At 37.8% G+C, this 19,197-nt stretch overlaps 1 protein-coding gene across 2 annotated transcripts in view; it reads right to left on the reverse strand.

Annotated features, from left to right (window-relative positions):
- FOXJ3 (forkhead box J3) overlaps positions 1-19,197 on the reverse strand; it is a 180,423-nt gene that overhangs the window by 43,607 nt on the left and 117,619 nt on the right. For both annotated transcript variants that reach the window (XM_012001722.1, XM_012001723.1), the window contains one exon: positions 5,846-5,929. In XM_012001722.1, the coding sequence (XP_011857112.1) occupies positions 5,846-5,929 (84 nt within the window). The remainder of the gene's footprint in view (positions 1-5,845; positions 5,930-19,197) is intronic.

Below are 19,197 nucleotides of genomic sequence, written 5' to 3' on the forward strand. Positions count from 1 at the left end.
GGAGGAGGAGGAGGAGGAGATAAAAAGTTGAAAAGTAAGGAATTACTGTCTTTCTTGGATTCTATGCTCGGTCAGCCATACTGACCTGTCTTGCACTTTGAGGGCATTCCTTTTTACGACCAGTTTTTCACCTTCCAAATCCCACTAATCTGTCCTATTTCAGTTCATCCGTCAGGCCTCCAATTAATATCACTTCTTCAAAAAAACCTTCCCTGATTCTTAGATTGTTATGCCTCTCTGCTACATGGCCCTATAGTTCTCAAAGACCCTTATCTTACTGTGACCACATAATTTATTATCCACATGCTATCTGGAGAATGAACATGGAACTAGTAGTTACGCTGAGACAATAAGCAACACCAGGAATGTACATTCATCCTACCTTATCAGTTTATCTTCCTGCTTGAGTAAGAGTTTCATGAGGAGAGGGTATGACTGTCTTGTTTACCAACTGTTCCCCTCAACACTTAACTCAGTGCTTAGAATACAAAAGGTGTGGTCTAATAAGCATTAATTTTTATAAAGAAAATTAACTTCAAAAAGGAAAATCTTATCCAGACAAAATTAACTACTGTGTTCCCACTCAAATCCTAATACTTTTCTACCCCATACCTTTAATAAAGACCTCTTATCTTGTGTTTACTCATATCTTTCTCTCTCTAAACTTCCTCCCCTCAATCAGAATACAAACCTCATGAGGACAGGATGTAGGTTTTGTGTTTTGCTCATTGATGTTTTCTCAGGATCTAGAACAATACTTTTCATGATAGACACTTAATCCTCATTTATACAGATGTACCCTGAATGGTATCCTTTCTACTTTGCTCTGCCTGTCTCCACCTGAAAGCTAAGCCACATAACCTATGAAGTCTCCTCAGAGAATACTAGTAAGAAATAATCCCCACTTCCTGTGCACACAATAGTTTATCTTTCTTAAAATACCTTCTATAGTTTACCCTTGTCCTAAAATTATGTGTCTTATGTCTTATTCTTCTTGGTATGTGCCACAGTACCCTAGTACAATGCCTGGCATACAGTATCTACAAAATAAAGATCTGTCAAACTGATAAAATGACACTACAAATAATTACAGGTATATACAGCATTCAGAAAGCATGCTAGTTTTCTAAAGAACCTTCTCATTCATGTATATATCCCTAGCTCAGGCCATTACCATTGCAACAACATCTGTATCTACTCAGCATCTTCCTCTTGCAATGGGTTATTCTGTGAAGAGTACATACCTTAACTGTTTTGATTCACTTCTCAACACTATGGGCTTTCAAATCAAAGTAAAAGTCCTGATCTCATACCTTTAGGTTATCTACCCAAATCTGTCTACTCTTTATATAAATATCCACATTCTAGCCTAAGTTCTTCACAATAATTTAAAGGGTCTTCAATTATGCCCACCTGTACTTTTTACTAACTAGTCAATCATGCTGTGTCTCCAAGTGGAACATCCTTTAGCATTTTCTACACAAAAACAGCTCCACTTTCGCACCAAAATTATTAGTCTCAAAGTCTCATTCCTCTTCCTTAGAGGCCTTCCCAGGCAGCATTATATATTTTGAGTCACTTCAGTTGGTCTACCAAATTCATTACTTAATATTTGCTCTGTCATTTATAATCACATTTATGTTACTCAATTATATATGTTTGAATTAATGCAGGGAATTCTGCTTTAAATCAAGGATGATGAGCTCACAACATAATACGCATCTGTAAAAAGAATTCTGATCCAGTGTTGTAGTCTTCAGCATAGCAAATACTAGTGGAAGAATAATGTAGTTGTAGACAGCACAGACTGTGAAGGTAAGACTATCTGAGTTCAAATTCTGGCTTTGGTATTTTTTAGTACCTTGGATAACTCACTTAACATCCATGTTCATCAGCTTCATCAGAGTTATTTTAAAAATTACATGAGTTAATACATATAAAATCCTTTAAAAAGCATTTGGCACATAAATTCAGCATAATCTTCTATTGTTTTGACTTTTAGCCTCTCACTTATAGCTGAGAATACTAAAGTGCAAAAAATTTAACAACTTGCCAAAAGTCACAGGAACTAGTAAGTTGTAAAGTCAGAAAAGAAACATGAGATTCCTACTAGAGGAGTCTGTCTCACCATTTTATTCAATATCTTTTCAATAAATTGAAATTTTATTCAATTTGTTTAAGGTCTTCGGGACCATTATATGATTAAAAAATGATAAGAAGAAATAAATTTTTAAAAGGAAAAGGAGATTTATAAACTAACTCATAGATTAAGAAAAGAAGCAAGAAATATAATAATAATAGAAGAGAGAGCACAGGCTTATGCTCATGTAAATGGAGGGGACAGGTAAGTATTCCAGAGAATTGGGTTAAGCATATTATGATGGAGCCAGCCTGGCCAACATGGTGAAACCTCATCTCTACTAAAAATACAAAAATTAGTTGGGCATGGTGGTGCACGCCTGTAATCTCAGCTACTCAGAAGGGCTGAGGCAGGAGAATCACTTGAACCCAGGAGGCGGAGGCTGCAGTGAGCCAAGATTGCGCCACTGCACTCCAGCTTGGGTGACAGAGTGAGACTCTGTCTCAAAAGAAAAAATAAATAAACAAATAAAATAATAAAGAAAAAATATTATTAGGATGGAGGTAACTGTCAGCTTTATTTTCCATTTAAGACATAATGATGTCCTTGCTTGCATTAAAATCACTTATCTTTAGCAGTTCAGAAAGTCTTTTTTCAGCCAGGTGCAGTGGCTCACATCTATAATCCCAGCACTTTGGGAGGCTGAAGTGGGTGGACTGCTTGAGCCCAGGAAATTGAGACCAGCCTAGGCAACAGGGCAAGACCCCATCTCTACAAAAAAATTTAAAAGTAGCTGGGCATGGTGGTAGTCCCAGCTACTCAGGAGGCTGCGGTAGGAGGATCAACCTGGGCCCAGGAAGTGGAGGCAGCAGTGAGCCAGCCATGATGGTACCACTGCACTCTAGCCTGGGTGACGGAGTGAAACCCAGTCTCCAAAAGAGCAAAAAAAAAAAAAAAGGGAAAGAAAGCCTTCTTTCTCTGTTCCATCAAAAGCTCATCACTTCAAAATTAAAAATGTGTGAAATAGTTTTATTTTTTCACATAGAATTTCAATGTTTACATATGGACAAAGAAATCACAAATTTCAGAAATTTAGTAAGGAACTTAGAGGGGCATCAATGTATTTACCATCTACATTTAACTTTTATCCTTTAAATGTCTGAAGGTCATGTTCAGGACCATCACTATTTGCCCTAGGCATTTCCTTAGATAAAAACCCAATGGTTACTTAAAATATACACTCTGTCCTAACAAAAATACTATATATTATATAACCTCTCACCTCCCATTCTAAAAAAAACTCTAAAGGAAAAATACAGGTAATTCAGTTTATCAGGGCAGGAAATTATGTTTCGTAAGAACACTATATTTTAGATATTTGTTAAACAGTATCTGTCCCCCTAATTATATGCCCTTTGCTTATACCAACCTCTTTGTATGCTCCTACAGGGGCAACCAATACCCAGCTTAGGCCAAAATGAATATCAGCATTAGTAATCGAAAGACCCTTGTATGGTTATGAATATTTTGTGAAAATATACCACAAAAGTAAATTTCTGAATATTTTACATTTTAAAGTGATGATCAAAAAACAGTAGACAATGAATACAGAAAATATATGTCCGAAATGTACATTCAATAACACATGCTTTTGTAACCTGAATCTGTATTTCTTTAGGCCTCCACTATAAAACTGCATATAGTCTCAGAAAAAAAAGGAAGACTCTCAAAAATAGAGAGGGATTGCTTTAAGAAAATAAAACAAGGTAAAGAGAATAAAAGGCAAGCTTAATACCCAAAAGAAATGCACAGTTGTTAACCCAATTCCAACTTCCAAAAATAACTGAAATTCCAGGAACTTCAGAAGAAAAAAGCAAACAGAGAAGACCACACTTCTTCAGCTCTTCAAACAATCTTTTCCAAATTGTTTAACAATGCTATGTGTTTTTTAAAATGTGGATTTTTCTCCCCTTCCTTCAAATTCTGGCAACAGCTGCTAAATGTTTTATACTCCACATATTCATATAATTTCCATGAATTAAGCCTACTTTAAAAGGCAAAGGCTAGGTATAAGCTGAGAGGAGTGCTTTCAAAAAAAAAAAAAAAAAAAAAAAGGCAAAGGCAGGAGAGCAGAAACTGATGTTCATTCCTTCTCAAATGATAACATACTGAGCTTATCAACATCTTGTAAAATTGTCTAGCTCTGGCCGGGCGCGGTGGGTCATGCTTGTAGTCCCAGCACTTTGAGAGGCCAAGGTGGGTGGATCACCTGAGGTCAGGAGTTCGAAACCAGCCTGGCCAACAGGCAAAACCCTGTCTCTACTGAAAATATAAAAAAGCCAGGCACGGTCGGTGCCTGTAATCCCAGCTACTTGGGAGGTTGAGTCAGGAGAATGGCTTGAACACAGGAGGTGGGGGTTGCAGAGAGTTGAGATCGCGTCACTGCACTCCAGCCTGGGCGACAGAGCGAGACTCCATCTCAAAAAAAAAATAAAAATAAAAAATTGTCTAGTTCTGTTACCAGAAGACCATGTCACCAATACTAAACTTTAACTTCTTAAACTCTGGTTTGTGTAAAGTCAAAAGTTGTTCTGGCCAAATAATTCATTTTATATATCCCGATAACTGGCTTACTGAATTCCCTCTGCTGAATCCAATAAATTCTCCTTACTAAATCTCACTGCTGTTATACCTCATGGCCTCATGTGATCCCAATCTAATCACAGTTTGAGATCTTTATCTTTGAGGCTCAAAAGTTTTAACCCTTTACCAGGAATGGGCATACAACAAATTTATTTGACCAAGCATTTACTCAGTTTCTTTCATCTTATCCTATTCTCTTTGCCCTGATTGGTGCTGCAAACATTTACTAGTATCTATTATAAGCTGTGAAAAATGGTAACACAGAAGATACAAATGTAAGGTATTTTCTCTGCCCTTAAGGGGCGCATATTCCAGTAGAGGAGACAAATACAAAAACAAATAATTTCTACAAAGTGTGAGAAATTCTATAAAAGAGTTTTATAAAAATTCTAGAACACAAATGGAAGAGAGTAAGGGAAGCTTCACAAAGCAGTTAACATTTGAAATGGGTCTTGAAGAACAGTAAGGTAGGATGGATATGTGTTTGTATGTATTAGCTGAGATGCTAGAAATGTAGAAAGGATGAGGAAAGCTGATGGCAGTCAAAGTGCTGACTAAAAATACGTTAAAATAGACAACTTAGGATATTAACTATAGTTCCTTTTTTGTTTCACTCTTGCAAACTAATTTTAACCATTAATTCACAAGTAAGAATTATCTTACAAGCAATACACACACACACAACTTAGAAATGTTGTGTACAAAGTGACTATTAAATGGACAGAACCAGGAAAAGGTTTGAGGACAATGGGGAAAATTCAATGCAACCAAACTGATCCTCTATAATAGAAGGGAATAGCTGTGTTACATAAAACTATTCCTAAATGTTGTAGATGCAGAGAAAAGAATACCAAACTAAAACTCAAGAAAGCTGGATTCAAGTCTCAAACAACAGCTGCACCCTAATTATGACAAAACCTTTTGCTTAAGTCCTAAACTGCCCCTCAGAGTTAAGATCAAATAAAATGAGTCTGAAAAGTGTTCTGAAAAATGTAAAATGCTACACAAATAAAATCTTACTTTCATTATAGTTACATGCACTACATTGGAAAAAAACTTTCAAAATCTGTATTTCAGACATATTCAATGCATTATACTAAATTTATGACAAAGAGCCTTTACCCGTTCTACAGATCGTGCCCTCTTCTTTGGCCGAGTAGGCAGCGCATCTTCCTTCGGATTGGTGTCTATTGCCCAATAGGACCCCTAGAGGTAAAGAAATTATATTAACAGTATAGTACAGCAACCCTATGATATTAAAATGGATTTTTATAATCCTTTGCATCAAAAGCAAACATTCTGCAAATACAATGGAAAAACAGCATAAGAAACACTTGTTTTGAACTGAGAAAAAGATTATATAAGAAAATATATCCACATATAATTACATTATTAAAAGAAAACATTCATAAGCTGAAGAATCCAAATGTAAGAACTTCTGCCACACCAAAATTTAGAAAGAAAATGATCAACAAAACACATTTTTAATATACAGTGATTCTCACCTGAACAGATGTTAATTATATGACATTAAAAGAATTTAATGTATAAAGATACTGTAGTTTCTATATCCTGGGACCTCACAAATCTACATAGTTAGTGAAACATTTTTAAAGACAAACTGCTTGAAAACATTTTATATAGTAAGTGTTCCTAAGAAGCAAAGATATGTGCATAAATTTTTTACTGCTTACTCTGTCATGACTTAACTATTCCCTCTTACTTTTTGATACAAGTTATCACAGCATTCATTTGAAAATATGTATGGAGCACCTACTGTGTTTCAGGCACTCAGAAACTGTAACTCTCCAAAAAAACAAAAACAAAAAAAACAAAAAAAAACAAAAAAACTTTGGAAAAGCATAGATCCATAGATACAGTTTGCAAACATCATACAAACAAGAAGAGCAAAACACAGAAAGATAAAGTGGCTTTCCCATTCAAAGTTGTGAGAACCAGGAACAAAGACAAACAGAAACAAAGTTGGATTTTTAGTTCTTTTTCCTTCAATTATCCTGCCTCTATACACACAATTGGGGGAGGAAAGCATGAAAGAAGGGAGTTCAAGAAAGGGAAAGAGGGAAAGGAGGAAGATACACATTTCAGAAACAGAAACACAATGTACATCCTAGTTTTACAATTAATCCCAGTGATCACATCCAAATTTAGTCTTCATCTCTACTATCTCATTAATCTTCCTAGGCTGTTTTTTAAGGCAACATTTGACAATGACGGGAAATACAACTCTCACCTATCAATCCTCACACTTTATGCCCAACATGAATCATCTCCTTATACTTTCTTGAACATATCATGTTGTTTATCTGTCCTGTCCTACATGCTGACCTCACTACTTTAATGCCCACCATACCAATGACAAACTCATATTCCACCTTCAAATTTTACCTCATATTATCCAAAGGAATCCTCCTTTGATCTTCCTGCCATACCCAAGAATTCATCACTCTCTCCCTCTGCAAGATCTCTATACTTTTTACACATTTAGACCATTGTTTACAAATTAACATTCAATTCTGTTTACAGGTCTGTATCCCCTTCTAGGCTATATATATGTATTCCTTAAGGGTAGGGACTATTTTACTTGTTTCTATATCCACAGTGCCAGGCACAATGTCAGACACAAAGCAAGTACTCAATTAACATCTGTTGAAATGAGAAGGGGAAAAAAGCTGTTTAACAAACTGCACCAAGAATATCAGTGTACTGGGTGTTACTATGTACATGCCAGTGTACACTGTTGGTGTACAAGGCAGGTGTCTATGTCTCAGATCCTGGTCGATGCAGGTACCGGAGCTTAAACCTCATTTCATCACCCAGCCACTGCTGGGGTATTTCTATGTTATCTTTTCAAAAGAGTCACTACATTTCAGCTAAGAGTCTACCAGACCTGGTAAGAATCTGCTAGGTAGGACCTATGAACTTGCCAAGAACCCTGTAAAATGCAGATGCTACAAAAAGCACTAAAAATGGGAAAACAATGATTTTGGGAAAACAATGATTTTGGGAAAACAATGATTTAGGTTTGGCTAGCAAGTTTCAAAATAAATGCAATGGGGAAAAATTTTACACTGAGTTCTTATAAAAATTAAAAATAAAGTAGGAGAGAAAATACCAAAATTCATTGGACAACAGTTTAAAAACCACTTTTCATAGAAATGATAAACTCCAGCGTTTACTTTTGTTTTGGATGGGAGTGTATATGTGTATTAATCTGGGGAAACCATTCAATGTCCAAACTACACTGATTTTTTAGTAAACGTTTCAATAAAATTACAAAAACAAACAGATATCTCTTCTTCCACACAAAATACGAATGGTTGTGGCTTGTCACAAATAAATCAACAAAAGGGAAAAAACTTGCCCATAGCCTATTACTATCCACTAGGTATTCATAAAATCCTAAACGCCTAAATGCAAATTCTAATAATTAAAGATTCACAAAAGTAATTGTGAAATCTTCCACCAAATAGTTCAGGCTAACAAAGTATTTGAGCCTGACCTCTGAAATCACAGGTTTGAATAAAGAGACCTTAAAATTCCTCTTCACATAGCAAAACCATAGTGAGATAACACTTTATACCCAATAGGATGTCTATGATGAAAAAAAAAAAACAGAAAACAGCAAGTACAGGCTAAGTATCCCTTACCTAAATATCCAAAATGCTTGAAATCAGAAATCTTTTGGATTTCAGATTTTTTCAGATTTTGGAATACCTGCATATAACTAACGAGATATCTTGGGGATGGGACGCAAGTCTAAAGCTCAAAATTGATTTATGTTTCATATAAACTCTTATACACATAGTTTGAAGGTAATTTTTTGTAATTTTAATAATTTTGTGCATGAAAACAAAATTTTAACTGTGATCCATCATATGAGGTGAGGCATGGAATTTTCCACTAGTGGCATCATGTTGGTGCTCAATAAGTATTAGATTTTATAGCATTTGTATTTCAAATTTTCAGATTAAGAATGCTCAACCTGTATTGGCAAGCACGTAGAGAAACTGAAACTCTTATGCACTGCTGACAGAAATGTGTAAAGGTGTAACCACTGTAGAAAATATGGCAATTCCTTAAAAAATTACATGGAATTACCAAATGATCCAGCAATTCCACTTCTGGATATATATCCAAAAGATACGAAAGTAGAAAGTCAAGTATTTACACACCCATGTTCATAGTAATATTACTCACAACAGCCAAAAGGTAAAGCAGCCCAAGTGTGCATTGAAGGATAAATGGATAAACAAATACACCACATACATCCAATAGAGTATTATTCAGCCTTAAAAAGGAGGGATATTCTAGCCGGGGGCGGTGGCTCACACCTGTAATCCCAACACTTTGGGAGGCCGAGGAGACAGATTACGAGGTCAGGAGATCGAGACCATCCTGGCTAACACAGTGAAACCCCGTCTCTACTTAAAAAAAAAAAAAAAAAAATTAGCCAGGCATGGTGGCAGGCACCTGTAGTCCCAGCTACTCGGGAGGCTGAGGCAGGAGAATGGCAAGAACCCAGAAGGCGGAGCTTGCAGTGAGCCCAGATCACACCACTGCACTCCAGCCAGGGCAACAGAGTGAGACTGTCTCCAAAAAAACAAAAGAGATATTCTGACATATAAGCCAGTCACAGAAGGACAAATATTGTATGATTCCACTTATAAGTAGAAAAATTCCTAGAGACAAAGAGTAGAATGATGGTTGGTAGGGGATGAGGGGAAAGGAATACAGGCACTTATTGTTTAATGAGTAAAGAATTTGCCGGGCACAGTGGCTCATGCCTGTAATCCCAGCACTTTGGGAGGTCGAGACGGGAGGATCACAAGGTCAGGAGATCACCATCCTGGCTAACACGGTGAAACCCTGTCTCTACTAAAAATACAAAAAAAAAAAAAAAAAAAAGTAGCCAGGCGTGGTGGCGGGCGCCTGTAGTCCCAGCTACATGGGAGGCTGAGGCAGAAGAATGGCATGAACCCGGGGGACAGAGCTTGCAGTGAGCTGACATCGCGCCACTGCACTCCAGCCTGGGCGACAGAGCGAGACTCCGTCTCAAAAAAAAAAAAAAAAAAAATTTAGGTGGGAAGATGAAAAGGTTCTCGAGATAGATGGTAGTGATGACTGCACAACAATGTGAATGAACTTAATATTACTGAACTGTATACCTAAAATGATTCAAATGGTAAGAATTATGTTATGTATATTTTACCACCAAAAAAGTACCTCTCAGCCTTTTCTTTTCTTTTTTTCTAAACACAGTGGCACGATCATGGCATAATGCAGCCTTGACCTCCCAAGTTCAAGTGATCCCAAGCCTCACAAGTAGCTAAGACCACAGGTACACTCCACCTCCACGCCTGGTTTTTTGTTTGTTTGTTTTGAGACAGCGTCTCATTCCTTTGTTGGCCAGACTGGAGTGCAGTGGCGCAATCTCAGCTCACTGCAACCTCCGCCTCCTGGGGTCAGGCAAGTCTCCTGCCTTAGCCTCCCAGGTAGCTGGGATCATAGGCGCCCACCGTCACGCCCAGATAATTTTTGTATTTTCAGTTGAGACGGGGTTTCACCATGTTGGCCAGGCTGATTTCAAACTCCTGACCTCAGGTGATCTGCCTCCCAAGTGCTGGGATTACAGGTGTGAGCCACTGCACCCTGCCTAGTTTTCTGATTTTTTGTAGAAATGGGGTCTTGTCATGTTGCCCCGGTTAGTCTCAAACTCTTGGGCTCAAGTGATCCTCCTGCCTTGGGCACCCCAAAATGCTGGGGTTACAGGTGAGCCACCACACCGGGCCATCTAAGAAGCGTTACCTTTGCTCTTCCTTGTTAGACAATATAGAAATCTCACAAAAACTGAACTGACATTTTAGATAGCCAATCAACAAACACAGGCTCAGTTCAATTTCCTCCCAGAGTAGGGTCTATACCACTAGGCTCACGTGGAGCAAGTAGGAAACAGGAGGTTTTTGTTTAAGTGGGTTTTTTTGTTTTTTTGGGCAGGGAAAAGGGTGTTGAGGCAAGGTCTTGTTCTGGTGCCAACAATGGAACACAGTGGCACACAATCATAGATCACTGCAACTTCACACTCCTGGGCTTAATCAACACTCCTTCCTCAGTCTCCTGAGTAGGTAGGACTATAAGTGCCTGCCACCAGGCCCAGCTAACATTTTTCTTTATCTTTTTGTAGAGACAGGGTCTTGCTATGTTGCCAAAGCTAGTCTTGAACTTCTGGTCTATAAGGATCTTTCCACCTAGGCATCCCAAGCACTAGGATTACAGGCATGAGCCATCACACTCAATCTAGTTTTATTTTTAAATCAACTTTACTGAAGTATATTTAAATAAAAATAAAATGCACCCATTTTAAGTGTGCAATTTAAGAAAGTTTGACAATTGTATACATTCATGTAACTAACACTAAAAATACAGAACCCTAAAAATCTCCTTTGCGTGACTCAGGAAGCAATTCCCTTTCCTTCGCCTTCTCTCATCCTACACAACCACTGATTCCTATCATTGTGTATTTTCTAGCATTTCATACAAGTGAACTCAAACTGTCAAACTATTTTCCACTCTTGACAGCAGGGTATGACAATACAGCTGTTCCCTTCTTGCCAACACTTGGTATTTTAAGCCTTTTCAATTATACTCTCTCTACTGATGTGTGGTTGTGCCTCAGTGATTTTCAAGTGCATTTCTCTAACAAATAAAGATGTTGTACATCTTTGCACGTACTTATTTGCCACCCATATACTATCCTTTATAAAGTGTCTATTCATATCTTTTGCCCATGTTTTATTTGGATTATAAGAATATAGGCTATTTCTGTTATGAGACTTTTTAATATTCCGAATAACAAGTCATTTCTATCTGAATATGTACTGTGAGTATTCCCTCACAATCTGTGGTTATCTGTTTTCATAATGGAACCTTGTAAGGAGCAAAAAGCTTTTCATTCAATAAAGTCCAATCTATCAAATTTTCATTTTATGGTATGTGATTTATATGTTTTTCTTTAATTTGCCTACTCCAAGATAGCAAATATATTCTCCACTGTTTCCTTCTAGAAGTTTTATAGTCTTAACTTCCATGTTTAGGTCTCTGGTATACCTAGAGTTAATTTTCTGTATAAGTGTGTGATAAGGAGCAATATTAATTTTTTGTCCACTCAGATATACAGCAGAATTTCTTTAAAATATTGTAACATTTCCCTACTGAATTACACCAGTACCTCTATCAAAACACACACACACACACACACACACACACACACACACACACGACAGTCTATTTCTAAACTCTATTCCATTGATCTACATGTCTATCCTTATGCCAATACCATTTTTTATTTTTTTATTTTTTGAGACGGGAGTCACTCTGTCACCCAGGCTGCAGTGGATGGAGTGCCATGATCTCACTCACTGCAACCTCCACCTCCCAGATTCAAGCAATTCTCCCACCTCAGTCTCCCAAGTAGCTGGGAATACAGGTGTGTACCACCATGCCCGGCTAATTTTTCTATATTTTTAGTAGAGATGGGATTTCGCCACGTTGGCCAGGCTGGTCTCAAATTCCTGACCTCAAGTGATCTGCCCACCTCAGTCTCCCAAAGTGCTGTAATTACAGTGTGAGCCACCATGCCCAGCCGCCAATACCATTTTGTCTTAATTATTGTTAACTGTATAAAAATTAGAAATCAGGCAGTATATAGCCTACAACTTTGGTTCCCCACCACCACCACCACCACAAGCTGACCTGTGGGCTGGCAGTGGCTCGCCCAACTTTGTTTTTTTCCAAAATTATTTTGCCTATTTTAGGCCCTTTGCATTTCCACATAAATAAGAGGACCAGAATGCCAATTTCTAAAAATGAAGCCTATGAGGATTTTTTTTCCCCCTTTTTTAGCGAGGGTCTCCGTCACCCTGGCTGGAGTGTAGTGGCATAATCATGGCTCCCTGCAGCCTCATCCTCCAGGCCCAAGAGATCCTCCCACCTCAGGCTCCCAAGTAGCTGGGACCATAGGTACGCACGACCACATCTAGCAAATTCGTCTTCTTTTTTGTATGTTGCCCAGGCTGGTCTTGAACTCCTGGACTCAAGCGATCTTCCTGTCTCAGCCTCCCAAAGCACTGGAATTATAGCTGTGAGCCACTGCACCCAGCCTAGGATTTTTTTTTACTGAGTTTACATTAACTCTATAAATCTACCTGGGGAGGAATGGCATCTAACATTGAGTCTTCCACTCCACAAACATACTATACATGTCTCCATTCATGCAGATCTGCCCTTAGTTCTCTTGGTAATGTTTTGCAGTTTTCAGTGAACAGGTCCACATATATTTTGTTAAAATGTATCCCTACAGTATTTCATTATCTTGCTTTTGTTAACTTCATTTTTCAAGCATTCCTTCCTTGTAGCTTGTACCCTTGCTAAACTCACATATTATTTCTAATAGTTTTTTCCACAGATTCCTTAGGATCTAATGTTTGCAAATAAAGACAGGCTTACTTATCCTTTTTCAATCTGGATGCCTTTTCTTTCTTTTTCTTGCCTTACTCCATTGGCTAGGACCTCTAATAGAATTTTGAATAAAAGTGGTTGAATGTAAACACCTTGCTTTGTTCTCAATCGCAGAGTAAAATATAAACTGTAGGTTTTTCATAAATGCTTCTAATTAAGTTAAGGAAATTCTCTCTTTATTGGTAGTTTGCTGGATGAGTGTTAACCTTTGTCAAATATTTTTTCTACACCTGACATGGTATGATTTTTTAGCTATCTTCTACTCACTTGATGAGTTACTTAAATATCCCTGGTTTTAAAGGTATGTGTACCAAAATGGACAACATCTTTTGAATGTAACTAACTACCCATCAACTGTCACACATAAAACTAAAACAAACATACCTATCTTGTAAATATTGAGTCCAGATTTCAAATACAATTCTAATAGATTCTAGAGCATTATTACTCTGGCTTTTGTACTTACCTTACGAAGTACTTGATAGCCTACAATTTTGTTGAAGGATAGTCATCTCTGCTCCACAATTGCAAAAAAATTCTCCTATTTAGATCTATAAATTCCAAGTAGAATGATGAATCCAATCAACTATTTCTTTTTTTATCATCTATTTCCTTGCAAGCTAAATGAAAACACAAATCTTTTGGGGTTAGCCAAATTACTTTTCCTAGGCATAACTCTCTTTAGTAATTGTTCTCTGCAATAATTATATAAAAGTTGTAGTGGATGATTTTAAAGGTCCTTTTCTGCCCTTAAGATTTAGGATTTGCCAAATATTTGTGTGCTTGTTCTTTCATAGAAACTGTAGAAGGTAAGAAAGAATAATAATATCTTAAGATTAATACAAAATAATATAAGGTCAGATATTGGAGGAGGGAATACTTTCATATATATTTTGTTAAACCCTCAATATACTACTTGGGTCCATTGAACTAAATTTAGGTTTTTTGTTTGTTTTTATAGAGGTAGGGTCTTGCTCATCAGCTTTTTAAAGACATCATGTGTTCACAGATGGAAGGCTTAATGTTAAGATGGCAACACTCCCCAAATCAATGTATAGATTCAATGTAAGTTCTATCAAAATCCCAGCTGGTTTTTTTTGCAGATATTGACAAGATAATCCTAAAATATATATTGTAATGTCAAGGAACCCAGAATAGCCAACATAATCTTGAAAAAGAAGAACTTGGAGGAGAGGATTCACATTCTCAGACTTCAAAACTTATTATAAAGTTGTAGTAATCAGGACAGTGATGCTGGCATAGGAGCAGACATACAGATCAGTGGAACTGATACGACAGTCTAGAAGTAAATCCATGTATTTATACATTTATGGTCAAATTGTTTTCCAGACTACCAAGACAATTCAACAGTGAAACCGTCTTTTCAACAATTAGTGCCAGGAAAATGGTCCACATGTAAAAGAATGAAACTGGGTCTCCTAACTCACACCACATGTAAAAATTAATCAAAATGGATCAAAGATCTAAATGGAAGGGATAAAACTGTGAAACTTTTAGAAAAGATAAATGTAAATCTTTGTAACCTTGGATTAGGAAATCTTTTCTTAGCTATGACATCAAAAGTGCAACCAACCCAAAGAAAATTGAACAATTCACCAAAATTATAAATTTGTTTTGTCAAAAGACACTATTAAGAAAGTGAAAACAGATCTGGTACTTGCCTCCTGCACTTAGAAAAACCAAATAGCAAGCAGATAATCACATTTCAAACATAGCATCTAGGAGAGAACACTAGAATTTAACAAAGAAGTAACAAGAAACACCTGAGGCAGGGAAGGAGGAGGCAAGGGAAGCAGGCGGCCAGCTCACCTGGAATCCTGGAGAGGCTGCCCACTGAGGGAAAAGGATAAGTGAGTGATTCCCAGAGGTCTACATTTTTATTATGAATGTCTGTAACCCTAACCACAGGAGAATCCCTATGAGGGCCCTGAGACTAGCATAGGGAGGTTCCTGACAACTCCACCAGGGGCTGAAGCACACGTACTCTCTGAAGCCTGAGAACTGCCTGCAGCTGCAGCCACCGACAACTCTGCCACCCCTAGCAGCATAGCCACAGCATATTTGTATACACCTTGAGGACAGACTTCCCCAGCCCACCGCAAACACTGCTCCAGTTACCTGAGCACACTGCCAAAGCACCTGGGGATCATCTCCACTCTGCCCACCAAAGCCAGTGCCCAAGTACACCTAAGGACAAGCCACTCTGGCCTGGCACAGCCCCTCCAAGTGCCAATGCATACTGCCTAGGGGACCAGGGATTGCCCCACCCACCATGGCTGGCATCTGTGCATACTTCCTGGGGCCCTGAGGACAAAACCACCCAGCTTGCCACTACCACAACCACCAGTCACCTGTGAGTGATACATGAGGTCTGAGGAATGGCCCTCCCACACATCACAGCCACTGATAACATCAATTCATACCACTTCAGAACCCGAGGGTTGTCCCACCACTATTACTGCCATCACCCACGCTGTCCAGGGGAATGAGGACACACCAACTGTCCAGCCCACTGCTGCCACTGTCAGTAACCAGCCAAGCTGCCTTGAGGCCGAAGAATGGCCCATTTGGACCCACTAACACCAGAACACTACCCAGGGTCTCAAGGACAGGAACATCCAACCCACCACTACCATTACCAGGGCCCAAGAACTGGCCTACTGAGCATCCTCATCCTTAGCAAAGCCTTGCCACAGCCTCCACTAATGACTATAGCCCAAGTCACTGAGAAAAACACAAAAATCACTGATGCCATTTACAACTGAAGAAATCATATGGAGGCTACACTGCTACATACACTCAGAATCAAAGCTAAAGTGTTCCATGCAACAGACGTCTCATAGATATATCTTCAGGAAAAAGTCTTCCCCTAGGAAAGTCAACCTAAAAAATTGGAAGAAGTAACTGCTACATTAGATGCACAGACATCGACGTAAAAACACAAGAAACGTGGAAAAAAAAAACAAACCTCCAAAGAAACACAGTAATTATCCAAAAACAGATTACAATGAATATGAAATTTATGAAATACCTGAAAAGAAATTTGAAATAATAATATTAAAGAAGCTCAGTGAGATACAAGAGAACGCAAATAAACAGTACAAAGAAACCAGAAAAACAACTGAGGATATGAATGAGAAATTCACCAGAGACAGATATCATTAAAAAGAACCAAAAACAGATCCTGGAATGAAAGAATTCAATAAATGAAATTTTAAAAATTCATTTGAGAGCTTCAACAATAGACTAGATCAAACAGAAAGAAGAATCTCAGAACTTGAAGAGAGATCTTTAGAAATAACTCAGTAAGGTTTAAAAAAAAAAAATGAATGAAAGAGGGCTCTCCTGCCACTACTGCCATCATTCATGCCACACATCCTGCCCAGGGAACCAAGGACACAGCAATCTACCCGGCCCACCACTGCATATGTGACATGTGGGACACCATAAAGGGACCAAAGTAGACAAATTCTGGGTGTTCCAGAAACTGAAGATGAAAGGCATAGAAAGTTTTATTTAACAAAGTAACAGCAGAAAACTTACCAATCTATTATAGCAAGAGATTTAGACATCCAGATACAGGAAGCTCAGAGATCCCCAAATAGACACAACCCAAAAAGATTTTCTTTGTGACACATTATACTTAAACTGGCAAAAGTCAAACACAAAGTTCTAAAAAACCAAGAAAAAGTAGTCTATTATTATAAGAGAACCTTCATCAGACTAACAGTGGATTTCTCAGCAGAAACCTTACAGACCAGGAGAGAATGGGATGATATATTCAAAGTGCTGGAAGAACACAGCATGTAGGTAAAAAATACCATTCCCAGGAAAGTTACCCTGAAGCAAAATAAAGTCTTTCCCAGAAATACAAAAACTGAAGGAATTCATGACCATTAGACAAACCCCACAAAAAAGGGCTTAAGGGAGTCCTACATCCATGAGCAAAAGGATGGTATCTACCATCAAGAAAACACAGAGAAGTAAAAGAACTCACTGGTAGAACAAACACACAAATGAAGAAGAGAAAAAAACTCAAATGTTACCACTACAGAAAACTACCAAATTGCAGTAAGCAACAAGAGAGAAAGGAACACAAGATATAAAACAACCAGAAAATAATTAACAGAATGACAGAAATAAATCCTCACATATCCATTACAACCTTGAATGTAAACAGATTAAATTTTCCACTTAAAAAGACATAGACTACCTGAACGGATTTAAACAAAAAACAAAAACCATGACCCAACTATATGCTGCCTACAAGAAACTTGCTTCACCTGTAAAGAAACACGACTGAAAGCAAAGGAATGGAGAAAGATATTCCACACAAACAGTAACCAAGATAAGCAGATATAGTTGCATTAGATAAAACAGACTTTAAGTCAAAAACAACCAAAAGAGACAAAGACAGTCATCATATAATGATAAAGGGACCAATTCACCAAGAAGATATAAAAACTCTAAATATATATGCATCCAACACCAGAGGAACCACATACATAAAACAAGTATCAAACAAAGAAACGCTGGATTTAAACTGTACTCGAACAAAAGGACCTAAAAGACATCTACAGAATATTTTATCCAACAGCTGCAACATACCCATTGTTCCCATCAGTATATGGAATATTCCCCAAGACAGACCATTTGTTAGGTCCCACAAAAGTCTCAAAAAAAATTTTACATCAAAATTATGCCAAGTATAGTCTCAGACGACATGGACTAAAACTAGAAAGTAACAACAAGAGGAACTTTGGAAACTCTACAAATAACGGGAAAGTAAACAAAATGCTCCTGAATGACTATTGGGTCAACGAAGAAATTAAGAAGGAAATAAAAAACTTTCTTGAAATAAATGAAAATGAAAACACAGCATACCAAAGCCTATAGAATACAGCAAAAGCAGAGCTAAAGGAAAGTTGGTAACAATAAATGCCTACATCAAAAAAAGCAGAAAGATTTCAAATAAACATCTAACAATACACTTCAAGAACCAGAAAAGCAAGAACAAACCAAACACAAAATTAATAGACGAAAAGAAATAATGCAGCCTGGGCAATGGGCTGGTCTCATCTCTAAAAAAATACTTTAAAATTAGCCTAGCATGGTGACATGTGCCTATAGTCCCAGCTACTCAAGAGACTGAGGTGAGAGGTATCCTGTTAGTCCTGGAGTTCATGGCTGCAATGAGTTACGATCATGTCACTTCCCTCCAGACTGGGCAATACAGCAAGACCTTGAATCTAAAAAACTTAAGAAAATAGAAATAATAAAGGTCAGAGCAAAACTAAAGAGGTTTAAAAAATACAAACTATCAACTAAAAGTTGGTCTTTTGAAAACAATAAGAAAAATCAATACACTGACAGCCACATTAATCAAGAAAAAAAAAGAGAAGACCCAAATAAACAAAATCAGAAACAAAAAAGACGACGTAACAACTGATATCACAGAAATACAGATCACCAGATGATTATGAACAACTAGATGCTACCAAACTGTAAAACTTAGAGGAAATGAATAAATTCATGGACACATACAAGCTACCAATACTGAATCAGGAAGAAATAGAAAATCTGAACAAACCAGTAACAAGTAACAAGACTGAATCAGTAATAAAAAGTCTTGGCCAGGAGCAGTGGCTCACACCTATAATCCGAGCACTTTGGGAGGCTGAGGCAGGCAGATCACGAGGTCAGGAGTTTGAGACCAGCCTGACCAATATGGTGAAACCCCGTCTCTACTAAAAGTACAAAAATTAGCTGGGCATGGTGTGTGTGCCTGTAATCCCAGCTACTCAGAAGGCTGAGGCAGGAGAATCACTTGAACCCGGGAGGCAGAGGTTGCAGTGAGCTGAGATCGCACCACTGCACTCCAGCCTGACACTCATCTCAAAAATATATATATATATATA

The sequence above is a fragment of the Mandrillus leucophaeus genome, unplaced genomic scaffold (genome assembly GCF_000951045.1).
Source record: "Mandrillus leucophaeus isolate KB7577 unplaced genomic scaffold, Mleu.le_1.0 Scaffold67, whole genome shotgun sequence".
Classification (NCBI taxonomy): domain Eukaryota; kingdom Metazoa; phylum Chordata; class Mammalia; order Primates; family Cercopithecidae; genus Mandrillus; species Mandrillus leucophaeus.